General features: G+C 43.7%; 1 protein-coding gene and 1 long non-coding RNA gene across 10 annotated transcripts in view; one reads left to right on the top strand and one right to left on the bottom strand.

Annotated features, from left to right (window-relative positions):
• The window catches only part of Akap7 (A-kinase anchoring protein 7), a 130057-nt gene that overhangs the window by 19148 nt on the left and 86688 nt on the right, over window positions 1–24221 (bottom strand). For 2 of the 8 annotated variants that reach the window (XR_015628861.1, XM_087567351.1), the window contains exon 1: window positions 10445–10597. Coding sequence is in view for 1 of the 2 variants with exons in the window: in XM_087567351.1 (XP_087423477.1) it covers window positions 10445–10493 (49 nt within the window). In the remaining variant the exon portion in view is untranslated. 8 annotated transcript variants of the gene reach the window in all.
• LOC148006872 (uncharacterized) lies at window positions 10660–17202 on the top strand. Of its 2 annotated transcripts, none has more exons than XR_015644753.1 (3): window positions 10660–10801; window positions 11426–11689; window positions 16147–17202. It is a non-coding gene; the product is annotated as an uncharacterized LOC148006872 (long non-coding RNA). The 2 variants fall into 2 exon arrangements; XR_015644754.1 differs by lacking the exon at window positions 16147–17202 and adding an exon at window positions 12444–12926.

Genomic DNA, 24221 nt, shown 5'->3' with positions numbered 1-24221 from the left:
ACCAGCATTTGTAATAGAACATAGGGTAGACAAGCCGTGCCTAAACAATCACCCAGACTTGTCTTTATACTCTGTGTTTTAAAGCAAGTTTGCCAACCCTAAAGGCATTAATTTGAATACCACTCAGTAGTCACTATAAAATAATTAATTTAAAAGCACGCATTGTTATAAAAACTTTTGGTCTACTCAAACTTTAGTGACATAGCAGCTTGGAAAATTTTCCTTTAAAATCTTCTACCATACAGAGAAGACAGAGGGAAAGAATTCAGGGAGACAACACTGGAACCGATGAGGTGGGGCATCTCTGGGAGGAGCTAGAAACCTAGGACAATCAAAACTCCCATGAATCTATGAGGGTGACCCTAGCTAAGACTCCTAGCAATGGGGGATGTGGAACCTGAAACAACCATCTCCTGTAACGGGAAAAGATTTCCAATGGAGGGACTGGGACTCCAATCCATCCACGAAACCTTAGACCCACAATTTCTCCTGCCAGCAAGATGTGCAGGGACAAAGATGGAAAAGAAATCAAAGAAATGGCCGACCAGTGACTTGTCCAACTTGAGACCCACGCCATGAGAGAAAGCCCAGCCCTGACACTGATTAGTGAAATTCTGCTGTATTTCCAGAAAGGCAGCTAGCATAACTGACATCTGAGATGGAAATTGATGCGGAGACTCACGGCCAAACATTAGGCAGAGCTTGGAAAGTTCTATGGAAGAGGGGGAGGAAGGATTGAAGAAGCCAGGGGGACTAAGGACACCACGAGAAAACCTACAGAATCAACTAACCTAGCCCATAGGGGCCCACAGAGACTGAACCACGAAAGAGAGAGCAAGCACGGGATGGACCCCGTCCCTCAACAAATATGCAACGGTTGTGCTTCTTGGTCTTCATGTGAGGCTCCTAAGAGCAGGAGCTGTATCTGACCACTGCCTGCCTTTTAATCCCTCTCCCCTACCTGCGCTGCCTTGTTCAGCCACACTAGGAGATGCACCTAGTCCTACTGCAAGGATATGACAAGGTGAGTTGATTCCCACGGGAGGCCTCCGTTTTTCTGAGCCCTTTCCGAGGAGAAAGGGAAGTCAGGAGGATGGTGGGGAGGTGAAGTGAAAGAAGGAAGGACAGAAGATTGGAGGAAGTGAGGTGAGAGACAGGGAGGGGCTGGGAGGAGAGGAGGGAAGGGAAGTTACAATCCAGATATAAATTAAATTAATTAATAATAAAAAGATGAAAAAAGAAATCTACCAAAGAACATATTGTACATTACTAATACACTCGGATGTCTCCATTAATAGTTCATTTGCCTATTTTTTATTATTTAATAGAAAACTTACTGTAAACATAATTAGAATGTTTCTAGACTTAATATATCATTATCATTTGACTGTTTTAATATTTATGTCTGTGGTATGTTTCTGTGTGTGTGTGTGTGTGTGTGTGTGTGTGTGTGTGTGTATACATGCCACAGCACACATGTGGAGGTCAGAGGACAACTTGTAGGGAGATTAGGTCTCACCTTCTACCATGGTAGGATCAAATCAAGTCATTAGACTCGGCAGTAAGCACCAATACTGACTTCACTATAAAGCCCATCATTTAACAACTTGCTGAAACATCCACTGTTCGTAAGAACCATAAAGAACACATTCCCTTCCACTTTATAACCTCCTACATAATCCAAGACAACCAATTCTCCTTCTCTCACCGGAGGAGCCCATGTTTGGAATCCTTCAGCCTCCTAAGGTGTGTCTGCAGTCTTCTCCCCAACCCGACCTCCCTTAGGACATGTTCCAGTTCAACAGAACTGTAAGTAAGGTTTGACTACAATAAAGTTGGACATGAAGTATCAGATTAACAAATCATCTATTTGCCAGTTGCTGTGAAATCATAAATTATATCGTTCAAAAGCCCCAAAATGCTGACTTTATGCCTAACTTTGGCTGTACATTTAAAATGCTTAGAAAGTATGGCTTTTGTATTTTTGCTCTGACATATGTTAGACATTCCCTTAAAGTTTGATGCCATTTGCATGGCAAATGCCAACCGTTCTGACCACAATTAGCATGGGATGAAGGCTCTGGGGCAGGTGAGCAAGGGCAAGCGTGTACCGTTCTGTTCCCTGGAGTCCTCCCTCCCTTGCCAGTAGCACCAGTGAACGCCATCTCTTTGGGATATAGAGAACATTATTTCCTTCTAGCCCAAGCATCTTGCTTTTACATTACCTCTTTTCTGGTACTACTGTTTTTTTCTATGCATATATCTTTTGTTTATAAATATCCTTAACTAAATTGGTAAATTGAGGAAAGTATATGGAAATGAGAAATTATAAGTTTCAAATATCTTCTATATGGCTTACCATAAAATTAGCATTTGCATCCCATTTAACACAACATTTAGGTGTAAGCTACACTTACTGTTTTCAGGTTTTGTCTATGACTGTCTCCCAACTGAAAAATTTATTTCAGGAGTTCCAAACTGTTAACTTTAAACTCTGACATTATGAATGTTCGTCACAGGGCACTTAATTTCCTAAAATGTGTATCGTAGGAGCTGTGTTTGTTCATATCAAATTGTAAATGTCACCTATGAGAGAAGCTTAGCACAAATGCCTGTCTCCGTGGCAATTAACCTTCTCCTACTGGACTTTCCTGACTTGGTTCTGCAGCCTTCAAGGAATGAGAAGAGTAAGGCATCATGGGAAGGTGTTGCATCATGGGAAGGGCATTGCATCATGGGAAGTTAGTGGCACCATGGAAGTGCGTGGCATCATGGGTGCGATATCACCCACTAGAAAGACCCTTCGGGTTGGCTTGTCCTACTGAGAGGATGATAAACCTCAGAATCCAACAGGCTTTTGCTTTGAACTCACATAAATTTAAAAAGAAACCTCCAACAATAACAGCTATGCATTACTCCTTCCTGTATTCTCTGAACACCTGGCTAGAGCTTTCTGGATGGGGAAAGCTCAGCAGTGTTAACAGAAGTAAAACAAAACTTTCCTCTGAGCATCTTTCAGGAAAGGCCAGATCTCACGGCAACCAAACACAGCATGAAGGTTTCAAAGAAGTCAGTGAGCTGTCACTTTTCAATGGGGCTAGTGTATTTCTACCAGAATATACACTGGAGTTTGGCACATAATAAACTCATTAAGTATAAGTTCTCTGTGACAACGAGAATGTGTTAATGTATAATCTCAGCTATATTTTAAAGTCAGTTTGGCAGGACAGATCCATACCTATTATTGATACACGGAAAGTCCCGTAGAATAATGTTCAAAGTCTATGGCTGCACGTGATAAAAGTTTAACCCAACTAGAGTTAAACAAAGAAAGGGCTTTATGGACTGGAGAAGTTCTCAGACATGCCTGGAGTGATGGGGAAGCCTTTCTCCCTCCCCTGGCTCTTCTGTTATCTGTGCTGGCTTCATTTGTAGAATGGCCATCTGGTAGACCTTAAGAAGACTAAGTTGACAATGTGTGGATCACACATTTCTCCCAGGGCAGGAAGCAAGATATTGTGATAGACGGGACCTCAAGAATACAGGTAGAGAATTCACCAAAAAAAAAGGACACTCTGTTGAGCTGAAATTCTAAGTCCTAATTTCTCCTCTGTGATAAGATAAAAATAAAACCACCACTGTGCCAAACTGAGTTGCAATTAGCATAGTCTTTATTTATTGTAGAGAAATAATATTTACCAAGTATATTAAAGAAAAGGGACTAGCAGGCAGGCACATTATAAATATTAGCTAAATCTTGATTAAAATTTAATTTTCATGACAGGAAGATATTATTATTTAAGAGTGGAGTGTGAAGTGTAAAAAATGAACAGTAATACCAAAACCAAAATTACAAACTGGGTCACTATGTCTCCACATGCCTTCACAGTCTGGGACATGCCACTGAGCCCTAGGAAGCTTTTTTGAGTCTCTTTACTATGGGTAAAATGGACAATATTAAACAGGTCTACGGGAAATGGTTTCTCACATATCTTCAAAGGATTTTACAAGATTTAAACTAACACCTGAAATTCTTCTGAGGCTATTAGGTCACAGCACACTGCTGGAGAACAGGATAGGTCATGCGAATTTTGCTTTTATTTCTTCAGATGATGGAATGAGATGACAGCCATATTCGAGTTCGCAAATACACTACTCAGAAATACTCAGAGCATTTCCTTCTATGTTCTAACTATCCCTAGACCTGGGCCTGGAAGCTTCGTGCATCTGCACAATCTAATCTTCCAAGCTGATTGGTTCAATCTGGCTTCTCTCGGTTCTGATTGAAACACTCTGTTTGACCTAATTTTGGCAATCTGTTCTAATCTTCTGGCTCCTTCTCATTCTCTGGTTTGTTCTGCCTTCACCTATATCTAGCTTGTTCTTTCTGCAAACTGCATCCTCCCTTCCTCTTCCTCCCTCCCTTTTTCTCCCTCCCTCCTTTCCTCTCTCTGCTCTTAAATAACCTCTCTTTCCTATGAGAGTTGGGCATATCCTAACTCTGACTCATTTTGTCAAATCTTTCTCTGATTCATTATTTTGTCTGCCCCTCAATTAGCTGTCACTTTCGAACATGGCTGCTTCCTTCCACAAGCTAACCTTACCTTCACTGTTAGGGATTAAAGGTGCATAGTAAGGGCATGTCTGTATTCCAGCCACATCATGCTCTCATCCCAGGTGTGTCTGCATTCTGGCCAGATCACATAGGCCTAGAAGGTCTTTGGGTGTGATCTCTTGAATTAAAATTCCTCTACTACATCAGAAACCTGACTCTTGTTTTGTCAAGTGCCCAGGAAAAGAGGATATAGTATGTGGCTCACAGAAGCTGGTGGCTGCCCCAAGGACTGGATATAATCCTACAACCCAGGTATTGCCACAAAAATTATCCAGCATTTCCCTCGATGTTCAATGTTCAAAAGTCCTAAAAAACAACACTGAAAGGAAACACAGTAGCCACCACAGCCCGTGAACCAGCAGAGTCAGGGAGGTGAAACATGAACAGTAACTGTTAGCATTTGTTCTAATGTTTCCATTTCAGAAACAAACCTCTGGGGTGTACATCACTTAGCAATGGGAAAATCTAATCAGTATTGACTATGGCTAAATGGTTTACATTGTATAACATGACTGAGGACACCACTACATTGCCTAAAGAGATCTCATGCACAATGCAGCCTAGAATTACACAGTGTGCTGCTTTCTCTGCTCAGAAGGGGTAATGGATACTGAACAGCCTGGGAACCAGGCTTTCTGCCAGCTTCAGACCCAATACCCCAGAGGACTATAACTGAGAAATTCCCCACTTCTCCAGCTGCCAACAACTTCCCCTCGGAAACAGGGCAGCCGGGAGCATATATCTAATAATTGATCTCCATGAACACTTTGAAAATAACCCTGGCACAGTACCTGGCAGATGGTAGCATCCAAAAAGTTAAGCCAAAGTGGAGGTAGGGAAGGGAAAGAGAAGGCAGCAGAGAAGAAAGAGAAATTTTGTTTGTTTGCTTGTTTGTATTTGTTTGATTTTGGTTTTCAGGTCAGGATTTCCCTGTGTAGACCAGGCTGACCTGGGACTCGGGGATCAGCCTGTCTCTGCCTCCGAGTGCTGGGTTCAAAGCTGTGCGTCACCATGACCAGCTTGGAGGAGAGATTCTAAAAAGTCGTCTTTGTTTGATTCTTGTAGCCCCCAGCCTTTTGGCACTAAGAGGCAATGGGGGTGGAGGTGAGATCATAATACCTTTTAGAAAAATTTTTATATTTTTGTGTCTGTGTCCTTGTATGCCACATGTGTTTGTGCCTATAGAGGCCAGAAGAGGGCACTGGAGTCATTGGAGCTTGGGTTCTAGGATTTAAACTCTGATCCCCTTCCCCCCTCCCCCCAAAAAAGCAAGTGCTTTTAATCACCGAGCCATCTCTCCAGCCCCATAGGAGTTTTTGATTGGTTGGTTGGTTGGTTAAAGAACTATTATCTTATTATTTATGTGTATTGGGGGTCTAAGGGGTATTGTGTTTTTATTTTTGCTATTTATAGATTTATTTTGAACTGTATATAAGATGGTGGTTATGTGTACATGAGTTCAGTGCCTTCAGAGGTTAGAGTTATTCTATTTCCCAGGAGCTGAAGTTACAGGCAGTTAGAAGCCATCCAATGTCAAGACAAGGAACCAAACTGGGGTCTTCAGTAAGAACAATATGTGCCTGTATATGAACTCACAGAGACCAATCCAGCATGTTCCGGGCCCGCACCAGTTTTAAAGCTGAGAGGAGAAGTGGACATATGGCCCCAACTGTCCCCCAAAACTATCTCCAACTGATAACCACTTGCAAATTAAAAATTGGTTTTCGCCAAGAGAGTCTCATTGGGGAAACAAGCCATGCTTAGGGTAGACCCCATACAGATGTAGATGGGCATCACAAAATGAACTCCATGGCATCTTCAGCCCTTTGTCTTGTAGTGCTATGTCTGGGCATTTCCTTTTGAACCTCACAAGTCCTCTTGTGAATATATATATATAATCTCCCAGTTTTGTGCTTTTATAGGATTCCCATGTGTGTGAACGAGTGTCTCTCTACATCTGTGTTCCTTATGCTTTTTCTGTTTGCTTTGTCCTATTCTGAAATGTTTGTTTTTGTCTTGTTTCACTTTATTATTGTTCCTTAAATGCCAGTTTGGTTTTGACTGAGGGATGGGAAGAGTCTGGATCCAGATGAGAGGGAAAGTGAAGAGTAAGTGAAAGGAGCTGGGGGAGGGGAAACCACAATAACAGAGTGGAGGAAAAAAATCTATTTTCAATAAAAGTAAAATAAAGAACAATATGTGCTCTTAAACATTAAGCAATCTCTGTAGACACACCCCCACCACAGTAGTCCTTAGCCTCAGTCACGGCAAACCCTGCCACACTCATAGCCTAACAGGAAAACCAGTGCCACCCTCTTCACTGGCAAACACTCACAGCACAGCTCGGGTTGAGAAGCCATGTGCAGAGCCTGGTGCAAACTGCAGGAATCTACAGTTTGTTCTTAATGTTAGGACTGGACATCCACGTGAGGAGATGGAGCACATGCGTAAAACACAACCACGAAGCCCGTGTGTGTAAAGTAGGAAACAGAAGAGCAACATCACAGAATGCCAGTAACTGAGCTGTCAACATACGTCTTGGCTGGCTGCCCCAGTGCCGCCGTAATGTCCCTAGGAAGGCGTGGCTTGCCACCTATTCGCACACACTTTGGGTGAAAGAGACCGCCTGCCTCACGAGGTAGTGCATACCTTCCGGGGCCACTCACTGCTCTTTTCACACAGAGTGCGTCCGAACAAGAAAGTGTACAGTGGGAATGTGGAGGAATTAGCTAGACAAGTGTCTACTTGCCAAACTGTCACCGAGGTTTCCTCAGTGAGGTATCACATGGCGCTCGGAACACCTTTTTGCCTTGACACTTTTATTCAAGGACATTCCTTTCAGACTACTAAAATCTCAGTAATCCAATGGGGGAAAAAGTCTAAAAAAAATCCAGAAAGATCTGCACTGACGAATAACTTTAGCATTCATTATTGCTGTCAGGGGCATTTCTATATAGAATATAAAAAATCTCATTTTCTAAGGATCGTCGACTAATTTTCAATATTCTACTTACTTTAGTTCAAAATTTAGAAATATAAAATTTGTGGAGCGGGGATGTTCAAGCACTGGGATTCAAATAAAAATGGCTTTGCTGCTTCCATTTGTTACCTGATGCCCAAACCAGTGAGTTCTGCTACATTTCAGCATTCACCTATTACCAAGAGTTCCAGGTACACACAGTTAATTTTCAGCATGAACTTGGGCCCTTTATAATTGGGTGATAAGAGAATCATTCTGCTTACTATTAACAGATTAAAATGACAGCACTAACGAATCAATGGAATCAGAGTCCCTTCCACCAGCACCACCACCAAAGGGCCAAAACAGGACAGGCTAGCAGGAACACACGGGTCCTGCTTGACTCTTACCACTTGGCCCGCTGAATCTATCCTTGCTGGATCTCTGTAGGACTGCAGAAGATGGACTTTCCAACTGACCTGTGTTTTGAGAATGACACCCACAAATATAAGTTTTCATCCACATCCCTTTGGATTCTCTCTAATTTATGCCACCCTCTGGAAGGGCAGTCCAGAGCCATGAGTTTAGGGCCATGACCCTCTGTGCCACAATTAGGAGGCTGGGTCATGGACGTGAGCACTCTTGTGCTTTGCCCCTAGCAAGACACTCAAAGAGCACGTGACTTGAAGCAGGCTAACAAGGCTACTAAGGATCCGGGAACCCAACAAGGAACCACACCTGCGTCTTTGGGTGTTACTGTACAATCCAGTGACTGGAGCAAAACGACCCTGGGCCCTTTCAAATGTCTTTTGTGGATTTTTTTCTTTTACACATTACCAATACAACTAATATGTCCAGTCAGTGCTGATTTATACTTTCCTTGAGATATACTGGGCAATGAAATCTCTGTCACATTTTTTTTTTCTTTTCTTTTTTTCAGAGCTGGGGACCGAACCCAGGGCCTTGCGCTTGCTAGGCAAGCGCTCTACCACTGAGCTAAATCCCCAACCCCCTCTGTCACATTTTTAACAGCCACCCCTAACTGGTAAGTCTAATTAGGCAAGCATTATCAACAGCCTGGACTACCACAGGAATGTATGTGTGCATGGGGTATGTAAATGGGGGGTGGGGTAGAGATGAAGTCATAATGAAGCCAGAGATAGGAGAAAGAATGATATGGAAGGAATGTGCCAGACTGGGAGTCAGCTGGGGTTCGTGTGGAGAGGAAGCAGGGTGTGAACGCATGGGTTCTGCACTCCTGGGTTAGACGATTCCTTCAGACACAGCATACTATTTTCCTTTTCCTTTGGGAAGGTGAAATTTTAAGAAATAGAACCCAAAACGTATTGTAGAGAACTTCCCCTAAACCCAAAATTAGAAGCACTGTGTCTAGAAGCACAGACTTCACTCTGCAGTTGTCTCAGACGACAAAGGAAAGCACAAGCTCCTGGCTGCACCGGAATTTGACTTCTGCAGGGCCAGGAGGAGCTCAGAGACCAGGGCAAAAGCAAACCCATACAGGGAGAGCCCACAGAGAGAGACCAGAGGCAGAGGCAGGGTTAAGGCAAGAACTTGCATCCTTGCATCTGTCCACACCTAGGCTTTTCAGATAGGGATGGCCTGCAGAAAGTGAGTGTAAGTGTGCCCGGATCTCCAGAACTACAGATAAGTCATCCTGACACATCCAGAAAGCGTCCAACTGCCTGGTGAATGCCTGTGCTTGATTTCACAAAGTACCTGGTGTGTATCCGGCTCTAAAAGCAGGTCTGTCATGCTGCCCACTGTCACTTTCATGAGTACAATTCAGAGACGTTTATTGACTCTTATTAAGAGCCGAATGGTCCAAAGTCTGTCAATGTTTATTCCAAAGCCTACCAGACGATTTCTTAGGAAAACTGACTGGACTCCCAAGTGAGTAATGGTCATAGACTAGCCATTGACTTCTTAAACCTGCCCTTGCTCTGTTTCCTGCAGAACAAACATCAGGAAACAAAAACCAGATGGGGAATCTTGGAGTATCCGAGCTAGAGATGACATTCTGTGAACCCACTTAAGTGAGAATCACACACTGGTATGACAGATCTATGACTGCAAATTCGGAGGTATGACTGGAAAGATTTCATCTGAAAGGAAGTAAAAGATTCCCTATTTCAGGGTAAGGAGCAGAAGACAGCTCGCTCACACTAATTCTGAAGCCAGCAGCCTACACAGGCACTAAAACGTTAAGTAAATGCATGCAAGCTCCCAAGGGGAGTCTTTGGATGCATAGACCTCTACTTAAACTCTTTATGGTCCAGAAACAGATGCAGAGTCTGCCTGACATTTTAAAATATCCTATTTTAGTATGCTCAAAAATAGTATACAATATTTAGAGTCTTTTTCGCCCAGATTTTGGTGAAAGGCAGAGCAGCAGCACTTATTTGGTGTGGCTTTAAGGTTACACCTGAACCCTCCCGCAAGAACAAAGCGGAGGACACGTGAAAGTATCTGCAAACATCCAGTCAGCCTCATTTCGGAACCAACAGCACCCCTGCATGCGATGACTGAGGGTTGCTCCCAAAGCTTGCCAGTTCTAGCTCCAAGGAAGGGCTTGTACAGCAGATGAACCGAATGCAATGATTTAAAGAAACTCAAAACTAAACTCTGGGCTAGACAGTGCCATGAGAAAGGGCTGTACGAATGTCAGCAGAGGACAATCAGAAACGAGTTTTCGGGGTCAACCTATCACTATACTTTCACACCTGCATTAGATGCACAGTTGAGAATCACAGCTCCTTTCCCCCTGCTGATTCCCAGGGGGAAGCCCAAAGCTAACCCTAAGGCAACCTCCACATTATACGCAAGCACTACTGCTTCCGCGCCTTACTTACAGATTTTGCCCTCTTCTCTGGCGAAGGGGAAGCAGCAAAGCTGGCCCATGGTCCCTGCGTTCCTGGCGGGCACCCCACCGGGAGGCTGCGGCTACACCGCGGTCTGCTTGGCCGCCGCCTGCAGCCAGGAGCTCAGCACAGCACAGCCGAGAGAAAGGGAAGGGAGCTCGCTCGCTCCCTCACGAAAAGGCTCCTCCTCCTGGCCCTCCAGCTCCAGCGACTGCTCCGACTGCTCCGGGACACACTGGCTAGGGAAGTGGCCATATGCTCGCCCGATTCTCCCAGCACCCGAGCCCTGGCCGACCAGAGATGAGGACCACAAGAGAAGCCAGGCTGCCAGCATGTGTCTTTAAGAAGGTAATGGAGAAAACCTGAGTCTTTACCCACACAGACCAATGCAGCAATTACACATGAAATTCAAACCAGGATTTTTAAAAGCCACGGTTTCTCTTTGTTATTTAAAGAGGAAGAGAGCTGCCCAAGATACTTTTGTTTGTCGCCTTCTGTACAGAGAACACAGCACAGCAGAACGCTATAAATTCCACTTCTTTCAATATATTCTACTTGTCTCAAGTGCCATTAAATACTTAGCAAACTGTATAAACAATAGAAATGGGGCGGAGGAGGCTGGAATCAACTGTTATCTGCACTTTACACATCTCCCATAAGTTCCCTATCTTTTTTTTAATATTCCCTCGTTCTCTTATTAAATCATTAGTCAACATGATGAAATATGCAGTTACAGCATCCAACATCATAGTGGCATAGAAAATAACCAGGAATCCGCTGAGAACTAGATCAAGGATAAGGGGATCATACCCAAAGAAGCCACAAGGTGACTGCCAAATTCAAGGGCAGCAAAAATACTCATTTCGAGACTCATGATATCCTCTGAGATTCATGAGACTATAATGAGCTTCCTGGGGTTGTTTAAAAGCTGTGGCCTGATTCAGGGTGTGGCCATGTGTGTTGATGCTACAGGAACGAAAGCCTGCTTGGTGCCAGCGGCCCCATTCAGCTTCTTCCTTCCCACATGTGTGACCTACTGAGCCCCACACATCAATCAAGCTGCCAGCTGCTGCAAGGAGAAAGATACAAGATGGAAATTGGCCTGCGGTAGAATATAATTTCAACAGCCCTTTCACATAGAATTTTGACAGTGCTGGTGAAGGGATCTAGAGTTTTAGGGATGCTGGAGGAGTATTGAACCAACCTGCACCTCTATCCCGCCCCTCTCCTCTTAAGGTAAAAACAGTCTCCATTAGACAGGTAGGTCTTGAACTCACTCTGCAGCCCAGGTAAGTTAAACTAGTGGCCACTCTAGTAGCTGGGACCCGAGGTGTGAACCACTCTACCGGGCTAGAACTTTGATGCTCTTAGGTTTCATACACATCTTGAGAACCTTTTAGAGTATATCAACTGATATACTGATATAAGCCATTTCTATCAGGAAATGGGGTATATTAATACATACTTCAAGTATTTCTAATTTGCAAGATTAGAAATATTGTACAGATCTATGTATAAAAGCATACATTTGGCTAAGTGAAATTACCAGGTCTCTCTACATAATTAAAACTAATTTTTTTTTTAATTTTAACTTCATTTATTTAATGTGTATGTGCTCTGCTGCTTAGACATCCACCTGCCTGAAGGGGGCATCAAATCCCATTACAGATGGTTGTGAGCCACCATGTGGTTGCTGGGAATTGAACTCAGGACCCCTGGAAGAGCAGCCAGCGCTCTTAACCTCTGAGCCATGTCACCAGCCCCTAAAACTAATATTTAAAACATCAGCTATCCTTAGGCAGATTTCCCTTTTTTTGGAGTATTTTAAACATAAATACAATGCTTAGTTCTGTCTGCATTTTAAGGGAGCACTCTGGTTGATTACACAATGAACAATGCAAATTTTTTAAAGTCAGATTTCACTGTCAGAACCAGTTTGTTAGCTCACAGCTTGTCAGCCTATTTAAACTATTCTACTGTTTCCTTTCAGGTTCTTCAAATACATGAGGCAAAACTAAAACCACGAAATAAGATTTTTGTGTGTAATTGTAAATACTCTTTAAAATAATAATGTGTAGGAACCTCTTTTTATTTTAATCTTATTTATTTATATTTTATGGGAGTGTTCTGCATGAACACCTGCACGCCAGAAGAGGCCATCGGATCTCATTACAGATGGCTGCAAGCCACCACGTTGTTGCTGGGAATTGAACTCAGGACCTCTGGAAGAGCAATTAGTGCTCTTAACCACTGAGCCATCTCTCCAGCCCCTGGACCTCTTAAAACTAATAAGCAAATAATGTTGAGTTCTAAGGATATGAACTCACTTCCTCATATTGCACAGCAAGCACTTTTAACAACTGAGTCATCCCCCCGGGCCTGATGTGACCTTTAGAATCATAAAACTGTTAAGTCTGAATCCAAGATCTGTTGGGTGTTTACAACCATGAAAGATAAACCTATCAGAATCCGAGTCTCTTCACTGATAAGTTCATTTTCAAGTTCTAAAATGTCGTTACAAAGCAAAAAGTACAGGGGAGTAAGGAAAAAGAGAGCAGAATGTCTGTCTATAGGCACAGCCCAGGTAAGTTAAACTAGTGGCCCTCTTGCTGGGCCACTAGTGGCCACTTTGTTAAATACCCCTACTGTGGCTGCTTCCAAAAACCTGTGAGTTTCCAATTGTGAGTAAAGCATCTAAAAAATGTGTCCATAGCTAAGGACCAGTATTCGTAAGAATGTTCTAAGGGGTTGGGGATTTAGCTCAGTGGTAGAGCGCTTGCCTTAGAAGGGCAAGGCCCTGGGTTCGGTCCCCAGCTCCGGAAAAAAAAAAAAAAAAAAAAAAAAAAAAAAAAAAAAAGAACCAAGAATGTTCTAAAAAGGGCTCATGACCTTACAGACTTCTCCACAAGCAACCCAGACTGAGCTAAGCTGCTGGGTTATGGAGGCACAGTCTAGGATCTGAGTGCTTCAAAGGCTGAGGCAAGAGGATCTTGAATTTAAAGAAGCCTGGGCAACACAGGTGGACACCATCTCAACAAACAAAAAGCTAAACTGGTAAAAGAAATGTTGAGTCAGCCACAAGCAAAAAGATAGAAAACCACAGGTGATAGAAATTTAGAAATTTTAACAGCTGCTTAAATTTAGAAATTTTAAAGCAACCACAGTAGGGGTATTTAACAAAGTTGAGTTGGTAACATTCGCCATAAGTCTGTCCCCACTGGATGCTGTTTTTGAGGTAAAGGGATATTTAAGGGATAGGGCTCAACCTGGCACACTGGCAGGGCAGAAAACTGTCAGAGGAGTGGGCAGGATTGCTAGCTGGTGCTACAAACACTGAGGTGCCTATAGACAGACACAGGTGATAGAAATTTTAGGCAGGTGTTTAAAAATCTAACGCCCGCTGGTACTGCCTACATGCCAGGCACTTGCAACACTCAGAGAACATTTTACTCACCCGTTTGATCCTCACAACTGGAGGGCGTGTGCTAGCCCCAAATCTCCAACTTAAGCTCAGAAAAGTAAGGTGAGGGAAAGTTAGAGTGGGACATGAACCTAATTTGTCTGGCTCTGAGCCACAACGGATGAAATTACACTGGATGTACACCTTGAAATCCTGGCTCTGTTCCCGACGTTCTACTACCACAGGCTTTATTAACACTGCTAACGTGATATGGTCACGTGATGTTAAGACAGAGGCCCTAAGGACAGATCCCTTTGGAGATGATACTCAGAGACACTGCCTCCCACTTGTGGACAGATGAGTCAATCGGGATCGAGTGAGGACAGGAATGTGCCCCAAAAGGAGCTGCCCTGGTGGAGAAACAAGAGCCTATGGCATTCAAGAGCGCCTCCAAGGGTTCTCGCTGTGTTTTATGAAGGAATGGCACACTCACTTTAGCAATATATGGAGGTGCACTATGACCAGAAGTGTTTTAAAAGGATAACCTCATAGTGAGGGGGCTGAGGACCAGCCTGGGCTACACAGTGAGAACTATCTTAAAAATAAAACTGAGAAATGTTGACCCCAGTGAGCAGGTGTGTCTGGCACAGACAGCTTGAGAGTGTTGGCATAAACGCAAACCTTAGCTTTTCCTGCTTGTTTTTCTTGGGAGCCTGACTGCAGGCAAGTGGTACTTACGGGCACTATACATCTCCTCCAGGACTCTGGGTTTTTCTTATAATGGTCAAAAATGTCAGGAATAGAACCAATGCTCTAAGGGTGGCAGCTGCCTTATGTACATGTCATTTGGAGTACTGGGTCCAGTCGTTGTCTCTAGTAGACAAAGATAAAGCCTAACTGTGATGGAACTACACTCTACGTCAGTTTCTATTTGTGACTAATTATATATTCACACACACGCACACACACGCACACGCACGCACGCCCAGACACACACACAAGTACATATATACACACACATGCACACACGCACGCACACGCGCACACACACACACACACACAGACAAGCACACACACACACACACGCCCATACACACACACAAGCACATATATACACACACATGCACACACGCACGCCCATACACACACACAAGCACATATACACACAGACAAGCACATACACACGCACACGCGCACACACACACACACGCACGCACACACACACACACAAGTACATATATACACACACACACGCCCAGACACACACACGCCCAGACACACACACACAAGCACATACACACACACACACACACACACACACACGCACGCACACACGCACACACGCACACACAGACTTCAGAGCACTTCTGAGGAAAAGTCCTACTCAACATAACGAGAAAAACCAGAGTTGCCAGGGAGCACCTGCACACTCTGGCGTTAGCCCTGAGGCTGAGGAACGCCAGTTCCAGGCCAGCCTGGACTGCAGAAGGAGACCCTGTTTCATAAAGCCAGCTGATTACTTAACGTGACTACAAAGCTGTACAAATTGTTGTTGTTGTTGTTGTTAATTCTTGCTCCACAGCCTTTCAGCTGATTGGTTAAAGAAAACATGAGTTGACTAACTCGTGGAAACATAAGAAAGAAAAATAAAAGGAAGAGCCTTTTATTCAAAATGGTGGTGAGGAAAAGGTCATTAAACAGTAAAGCATGATGAGAATAATGGCCTGCTCTACCTTTCCAAATCCTAGAACATATATGCATTTAAAACAAGGGACACTGCACGGATTCCGTGAGGCAACAGGCAGTACACAAACTGTTAAGAGAAAAATGCCGCCATTTCAATAAGCTAAGGCCCTTGACGGGATAGAGGGAGGACTCAGTCAACAAAGTGTCTGCAATGCAAGCACGAGGATCTGAGTTCAAATCCCCAGTGTTATGTAAAAGCTGGGTGAGGTGGCATGTGCCACAAGAGAGAAAAGGATGTCCTTCGGGCTCACTGACAGTCAGTCTGGCCAAATTGGTAAGCGCTAGATTCAGTGAGAGACCTGGTCTCAAAAAATGGGGGATTACACACTATCTTCACACACACACACACACACACACACACACACACACACGCCTATGCAGCTGCACACATATGCACACATGATATTTATGAATATGTACATATACGCATAAATGTTTAACAATGTATTGAAACAAAGATCACAAACACTAAGATCTCAAAAGGACAGATTACTGCACCTGAAGGAGATAGGGCAATCATAACCGATTTTGTATTTTTTGTCTTTAGGTTTGTTTGTGTAGAGACAGGGTCACTAGACAAGGCTGGCCTCAACGAACTACAGAGCCAACCATGATTCTGAGCTTTGGAATCTCCTGCCTCCACCTCCCACGTGCTGGTCCATGCATGTGTCTCCACTCCTGGTTTAAATGGTGCTGGGAATGAAGCATGGGGGCTTTCTGGGAAAGCGCTCTTCCGACTGAGCTGCATCCAAAGCCTGATGTCTCCATGTTCATGGAGAAAGACAAATGCACACTAAGCACTGTCTGCGGCCCGGGCCCGAAGGACACTTCCTGCAACTTTGTGGTCATTGTGTTACTAACACAAAGGTTCTGAAGCTACATCCTGGGACAGTGGTATGGAAAAGCTGTCCTCCGTCTGTCTGTCTATACTGGGAAGGACAGGCTACACGCCCTGCAGGAGTTTCTGTCAGTCTGTCTGTTAGGTCTGGCTCTGAAGTGTGCGACTCCTCATTGGCTTGTCACTCCTCCTGTGTCAGATCCCAGCAGACTTCCTGCCTCTCTTCGCAGTCCTTTTTTTTTCCTTGTAAGTTAGAAGTTATAGAAATGTGTGGTTGTAAATTACCATTCACTGTGTAATTTTAGCATGTAATTGGAAAGAGATTTTTTTCTTCCTATAAAGCATACGGAAGAAAAATAAACCATCCAAAGCATATGCGAGTTAGGGGATGGGGGGGGGGAGATACGTAGGTAGAGAACTAAGAATATAAAATAAGTTTCTATTCGGTTAGGTTTTGTGGTTTTGAAATGAAATCTCACTCTGCAGTGCAGGGTAGCCACAATGCACAGCAATCCTCCTACCTCAGCCTCCCAAGTGATGGGACTATAGACGTGAGCCTCCCCAGCCTGCTCGTTCTTTACCAATCAGTCCACAGCGAGTATCCAAAACCTCGGCTAATGAAGTTCCAATTGGTGCCAGTTCTCAAATGCCTCCTCCATGGTTACTATCAGCCTGTTCTTTTATGCAAGTGCTGCCCAGTTTTAAACAACACGTGGAGCCAAAGTCTTTTCCTGTGTTGAGAAATAAATGACATGGAAAAGCTCACCTCCCTGCTCAGAGGACATAGCGTGGGGCAGCGGACTAAGGAGGCTGAAGAAGGCTGACGGTGACAAGGGGTCTGACACTCAGCCTCTCCAGCCTGCCAGACAGCTGGTCACCACACTGAACACATCCCATGTGCTAATACAAGGGCACGGGGCGGGGGACGGGGGGGCGGCGGCTCTAGGGATGAAGTTAACTTTGAAACTGAGAAGCTCATCCAATCAGAATAGATGAGAATTCGAGGTCCAAAAGAGGGCGGGCCCTCTATTTTCAGCCATAGACCCAGAAGAGCAAGAAAACTAGCATTGCCAGGGGGCGACTCCTGCCCAGCAGTGACTGAACTGAGACCATGATCCATCATTATCTACACAGCCACGCCAGCCGTGCTTTCTGTAGTCTGTCCTTTGTGGGTATTAGTCACACAATCGCAACAACTGACACGAGTCAGTTATTCAAGGGTAAGCTAAGTGTTTGGATGTTAAAAAGCTTCTTTGAAAACAAAGGAAAAGCATGAAGTACACGGTAGGCTAGTGTTTATATCCTTAGACAAGGCCCAAGAATCCTTATCCTTGCTTGGCTGCCATTGAGTTCATTACAGTCATTGCCACCTTAAATTTTAATTGCCTGTTTGCCTGACTTCCCACTAGAAAGGCAACCTGAGAGCGAGGTTCCTGCTTGCTCATCTTTGATGGTCAATACATAATGTCCGGCACGTGATGGGTTCAAAATTATCTGCTTAATAGGCTGAATGATACATTGTAGCAATCCAAACTAGACTGAAGACCTCCTAAAGTAAAGGAGAAGCCTTTATATGCACGATAGTTAACAACGTTTCTGCTGCCTAGAGGGAGCTGTGCCTGAATCGCTAATGCAGGCAGAATGAATCAACCCTGAACTCATTCTGAAGGCTTGACGACTAAAGCCCTTCGCTCTCTACTGAATGGCCTCATGCCGTTCCTGGATTAAGAATAATGGGGCTGGGGATTTAGCTCAGTGGTAGAGCGCTTGCCTAGGAAGCGCAAGGCCCTGGGTTCGGTCCCCAGCTCCGAAAAAAAGAACCAAAAAAAAAAAAAAAAAAAGAATAATGATACAAGAAAACAGAATGGAAACTGGGTTTTCACATGGAGCTGCAAGATGAGAATTTTCCTTCCGTAGCATTTAGTCAGACATGCAGTAATGACAATCTAGCAATAACAAAAGCTGCTATTTTGCATAAAATAAAGTATGGACCCTAACCCCGGAAGGAACTTCAGAGGATTATTCAGACATTAGGTTAAACACCTGATCTCAGGTTACTTTCCATTGGGAGAAAGATGGCCAGCAAAGACATTTTACCAATCCCTCAGCACTGACCCTCCTCCTAAGAATCAGAATTCTTGCTGTCTGTATTCCCAATATAGACTACAGACAAACAAACAAAACACCCAGCATTTTCTTTTTCTTTCACTAACCTTTCCTTAAGTCCTCTCCTGGGCTCAGGATAGCCACACAATCTGTCACAAGGCAGCAATTATAATGAGCACAGTGTGGTCAGGCCTGATGCTAACAGTGTCCGGATGACCTCATTCGGCGCTCACAAGAGACTCTGGGGGTCACAACTACTGTCCTCATTTTATAGATGGTTGGGAGTCATTAAGCGCCGTGCACCTGGGAAGCAGCACTGCAACTAGAAAAAGGCCTGATTCTACCTCGCTTCTCGCTCTGCTCTCTCGATCTCGATCTCTCTCTCTCCCTCCCTCCCTCCCTCTCCTATGTTCTTCTGTATTAGCCCCGGTTCTTCCACCCCTCACTAAGATGGACGACTGACTTCGTGTCACGACTATGTCTCCTGTGATCTCATCGCCAGATTATTTTGAATAATATGCACATTTGTCAAGTTGATCATAGCTAACACAACTAAACCATCTTCATCCGTGTGTGTGTGTGTGTGTGTGTGTGTGTGTGTGTGTGTGTACGCTATGTACTCACACACATCATGATAGTTGCTTGTCTTTGTTGACTGGATTTATAATACTGCCTTCCTAATGCTGCGACTCTTTAACACAGTTCCTTATGTTATGGTGACCCCCAACCATCAAATCATTTCCATAACCACAATTCTGCTACTGCTATGAATCATAATGCAAATATCTAATATGTACAATATAGTTTTATTGGAACAAATTGACCCAAAAGTGTCACAACCCATAGATTGAGAACCACTGATTTAGAATATTTGGAGAGAGATGTACTTTGGGTATCTCTGACAGGTGTGTCCAGAGGGGATTAACAGAGGAAGAAAGACCCATCCTGAAAGAACACCACCGGGCTGGAGAGATGGCTCAGAGGTTAAGAGCACCGACTGCTCTTCCAGAGGTCCTGAGTTCAAATCCCAGCAACCACACGGTGGCTCACAACCATCTGTAGTGGGATCCGATGCCCTCTTCTGTGTGTCTGAAGACAGCTACAGTGTACTCATATATACATTAAATAAATAAATCTTTAAAAAAAAAAAGAAAGAAAAGAAAGAAAGAACACCACCCCAGAGGCTAGGAGCCTCGATGGAATCAAAGGGGAAGAAAGAGCCCTGGGGAGACGGTACTCTTGTGAAGTGCTCGAAGCACAAACATAAAGGCCTGAGTTCAATCCCCAACACCGACATAAAAGCTGGATGTGGTAGTGCTCAACTGTGAGCCCAGCCTGGGAAGGCAGAAACAGGAGGATTCGTGGGGTCTCTTGGGCAGCTGAGCTAGCTGTGTCTGCAAGCTCGGAGTTTAATGGAAGATAAGGAAGCCACCTGATTAGCCTTTGGCCTCCATGGGTGTGCATGTGTATAGCTAAGCATACACGATAAAATTAATATTCTTCCGTGTAGTGGTGGTACATGCCTTTAATACTAATACAGTACTTGGGACACAGAAACAAATGGATCTCTATGAGTCCTGGGCTAGCCTGGTCTACAGAGTGAGTTCCAGAACAGCCAGGACTACACAGAAAAACCCTGTCTTAAAAAACCAATAATAACAACAACGACGACGACAATAATAATAATAGTTTGGAATTTTAGAAGGAAAGGCAAAAGCCAGATAGTACAGACATTCTGTTTCTTGGCTACCAGGATGTGAGCAACCATTGCCATTTCTGCCATGCCTGACACCATTCATTCCCAGCCACAAAGATTTACATCTTCAAACTGTGATCCAGACTAAATCCTTCTCCAAGCTGCTTCTTGTTAGGTGTTTAATTACAGCAATGAAACAGTAACTAATACATCTATGCCACATCAAATGTTACACAGAAACCCACATGTTCACTCTTGCTTTGGAAGTGCACTGCTGTCCGTGGACCAGGAATAATGCAAGTCTTTAATGATAATTTAATAATACATATAAAAAAACAAGTGCCCTACTATTAGAAAAGTAAGAATACGTTCGCAGTAAGTATTCCAATATACATACACATATACATACACCACGTGTCAGAAACTATATGCCAAGCATTTAGGAAATATTAAATACTAGTTAGGATAGTGGAACTTTAATCATAGACACCATAGTAGTGTGATGGATCAGCTAGCACTAATAATCCTGGCAACAGGATCCTCATATTAATTTCCTATCTTTTAAATTTATTTTACGTTTTTTTTAATTTCACATATGCATTCCTCGCACACAGACCACCTTCCCCTCCCACCTCCCCGTAAATCTCTCTCGAGCACTTAGGTATATCTGTTTTATTGTATGACCCAAGGTAAGCCAAGTCATGCATGTGCCTGTAGGTTTAGCCGTCCACTGGGCTCAGCATACACCGGTAGCGTGTACAACCACAGATGGTGATTCCCCTCTCAGAAGAGATGAAAAGCCAAGAGTGCAGAGGTGGTAAGCAGGGCCCTGGGAGCCCCTCCCCCTTCCTCAACTGACGGTTGACATGGCCCACGTTGGGTGGGTTTGGTGCACGTTACTACAATCGATGTGAGCTAATGGTTAAACAGTTTTGCAGAGTCTGAGGAACGCTGTGTTTTAGCTTTATTTCCAGACAGTTATGTAATTCCCTGCACTGTTGTTTTTATTTTTAGTTAGCGAATTTCATAAACGTATTTTGGTCACATTCACCAACCTACTCCCGCCCCCTTCCCAACCCACACAACTTGTGCCTCTTGGTTTCCTTGTTTTTAAGACCACAAGTACAATGTGTACTGCCCATAAACTCTTGGACACACTGCCATCCAATGGAGAATGAGCACCCTACCAGTGGCTACACAAAGAAAACCGACTGCCCTGTACCAGAATTCCATTCATATTGTTTGTTTTTTTCTTTTTACTGGGAGTTCAATATTTAAGTATTTGAAAATACACTTAAAATTGAAGGCTCCACGAATGACTCACGAGGTAATCTATTACTGCTCCTTTCTAGTCATATGGCTTATTTTGTCAGAAGAGAATCCCCACTTAGCTCTATCTCTCTAATACACCCCCCAAGGTGTCTAATAAACCAGAGGGTGTGATTGAACACTGGCAGATGGACAGAGTTTTCAGACTAGCCTAGACCACAGCTGTCACTTTGCGCCAGCACCCAGATTAACATCTGATATGCCAGTTAAAATATTGTGAACCATCCCAGGATTAATCTTCTCAGTTACATATCCTAAAGCTTTGTCTGACTCAGACAAATATAAAAATGACCCAAGAATTCCGATGTTAGGATGCTCTTCATCTACATAAGGGGCATGTAAAAATGAAATTTCAAATTTCTTCTTCTTGGGAAGCGTGTTTCATAAAAAAAGCATATGAAAATGGAGTTTTAAAAGGGAATGGCTATTAATTAATATAATATTTAACATATCAAAAGTTCAATTTTTTCAATATTGTACTTGTTACATAAGGTCATGTGAGGTGTGGCCAAGCCAGGAGAGTCTTGGTTTTCTTTTGTATCATGGCACAGTAGTAAATAGATCCTTCTTTCCATGTACATAACATGGCATGCAGATGGTAAACTACATAGGCAACCAATTTGTGTCACAAAGGAAAAATCAAGTGTCTTCTATTGTGTTGTCATTAAACTGTGTGATACTTGGAAACAAAGAAAATGTCCAGTTAACTGAAGTTGTCAAACAAGAAGGGGAATACAGTTCCCTTGGAAGGTAACCTGTTCTCCCTCCTAGCATGCAGAAGAAGGATTCATCTTAATCAGCCTAAGACATGAAATGTTCTTAATCATTTCCCCATCGGCCTCTGCAGAAGAAGCAAAAACTTCTCGACTTACCTCCCTCACAAAACAGACATTGTTAGATTACAGAATCTAGATTTCACAAATGGTCGTTTTCTCCAGATCAGACCCTGAGAGACTGCTGTATTTTTGCAGTTGTTACATTTTTATCTTGGAACTTTCGAGTGGAAATTAAATGGGGAGACTGAAAAAGTTAAGACAGAAAAAAATCAAACTAGTTTATCTTTTAATACAGAGTAGCAAGTACCATTGAACTAGTTTATCAGAAAAATATTGGCCGAAATTCTGAAAACCAAAATCCATGGCTTCTTAGACCCATTCATTGCAGCAGGCTTTAAAATGCTTTGCCTTGGGGAATCTTTGTGAGATTCAAAATTTTTGACAGTCCCTCCTTCCAAGGAGCTTTTATATGGGGTTATAAGTTAGAGATATTTACTGAACTCAGAGTTGTGCTATCCATACTCAAGCCTGACACACTGTGGTGTCTTCAAGTTAGGTCACAATGGATGTCTCATCCTTTACTTTCAGATCCATTCCTCTCTCTTGATCCACCCGTCACTCTTTGCTCCCTGTGTGAGCTTGCATGAGCTGGAAAACACCAATCCACTGAGTTACTGACACCTTATAGGTTTCAGCACAATTGCACCAAATGCCATAAAAAACACCCCCAGTAACAACAGTGAACTGGCTAGGAACAGAGGTAAAGTCTGGGATGTTGGAGCTGATCCGTATCTACAAGGAAGACCTTCTCCCTTGCCTGATCTGAATTCATGTGGCCTTCGCAATGCACGTCACAGAACATGACTTTCTAATTTCTATATGATTTGACAGGTAAACAAAAACCAGGGAGACAGTTTACTGTCACACATTACAATCTCTACCCCTGTGCGCATGATTTCCTGTAATAAAAACTGGGGGAAATACTTTAAGTTTAGGATGTCAGCAAGCTCCTGGTAAGAAAGATGAAATTTCCTTTCGTGTATCTGGAGCACGAGCAAGGCATCTGCAAAGTCAGAGATGAGTGGGCTGCAGGGTTTGATCTCCACATCGCGTGGCAGCAGGCGGCCTCACACTGACTCATCCACCAGAGCTGGGTTCCTGAATTCTGCCTCAGAATCTGAGTTTTTATCACCTGCAGTGCCAATTGTACATACCATGACAAGTCCATGTTTTTATTTTTTAAAAGCACCTGTCAGTACCACAGTCTGTCAACTGTCAGTACCACAGCCTGTCAATTATCAGTACCACAGTCTGTCAACTGTCAGTGCCACAGCCTGTCAACTGTCAGTGCCACAGCCTGTCAACTGTCAGTACCACAGCCTGTCAACTGTCAATACTACAGCCTGTCAACTGTCAGTACCACAGCCTGTCAACTGTCAGTACCACAGCCTGTCAACTGTCAGTACCACAGCCTATCAACTGTCAGTACCACAGCTTGTCAACTGTCAGTACCACAGTCTGTCAATTATCAGTACCACAGCCTGTCAATTGTCCGTACCACAGCTTGTCAACTGTCAGTACCACAGCCTATCAACTGTCAGTACCACAGCTTATCAACTGTCAGTACCACAGCCTGTCAATTATCAGTACCACAGTCTGTCAACTGTCAGTGCCACAGCCTGTCAACTGTCAGTGCCACAGCCTGTCAACTGTCAGTACCACAGCCTGTCAACTGTCAGTACCACAGCCTGTCAACTGTCAGTACCACAGCCTATCAACTGTCAATACCACAGCCTGTCAACTGTCAGTACCACAGCCTGTCAACTGTCAGTACCACAGCTTGTCAACTGTCAGTACCACAGCTTGTCAACTGTCAG

Source organism: Rattus norvegicus, chromosome 1, assembly GCF_021556685.1.
Source record: "Rattus norvegicus strain SHRSP/BbbUtx chromosome 1, alternate assembly SHRSP_T2T, whole genome shotgun sequence".
Classification (NCBI taxonomy): domain Eukaryota; kingdom Metazoa; phylum Chordata; class Mammalia; order Rodentia; family Muridae; genus Rattus; species Rattus norvegicus.
This window is presented reverse-complemented; position numbering and strand designations above follow the sequence as displayed.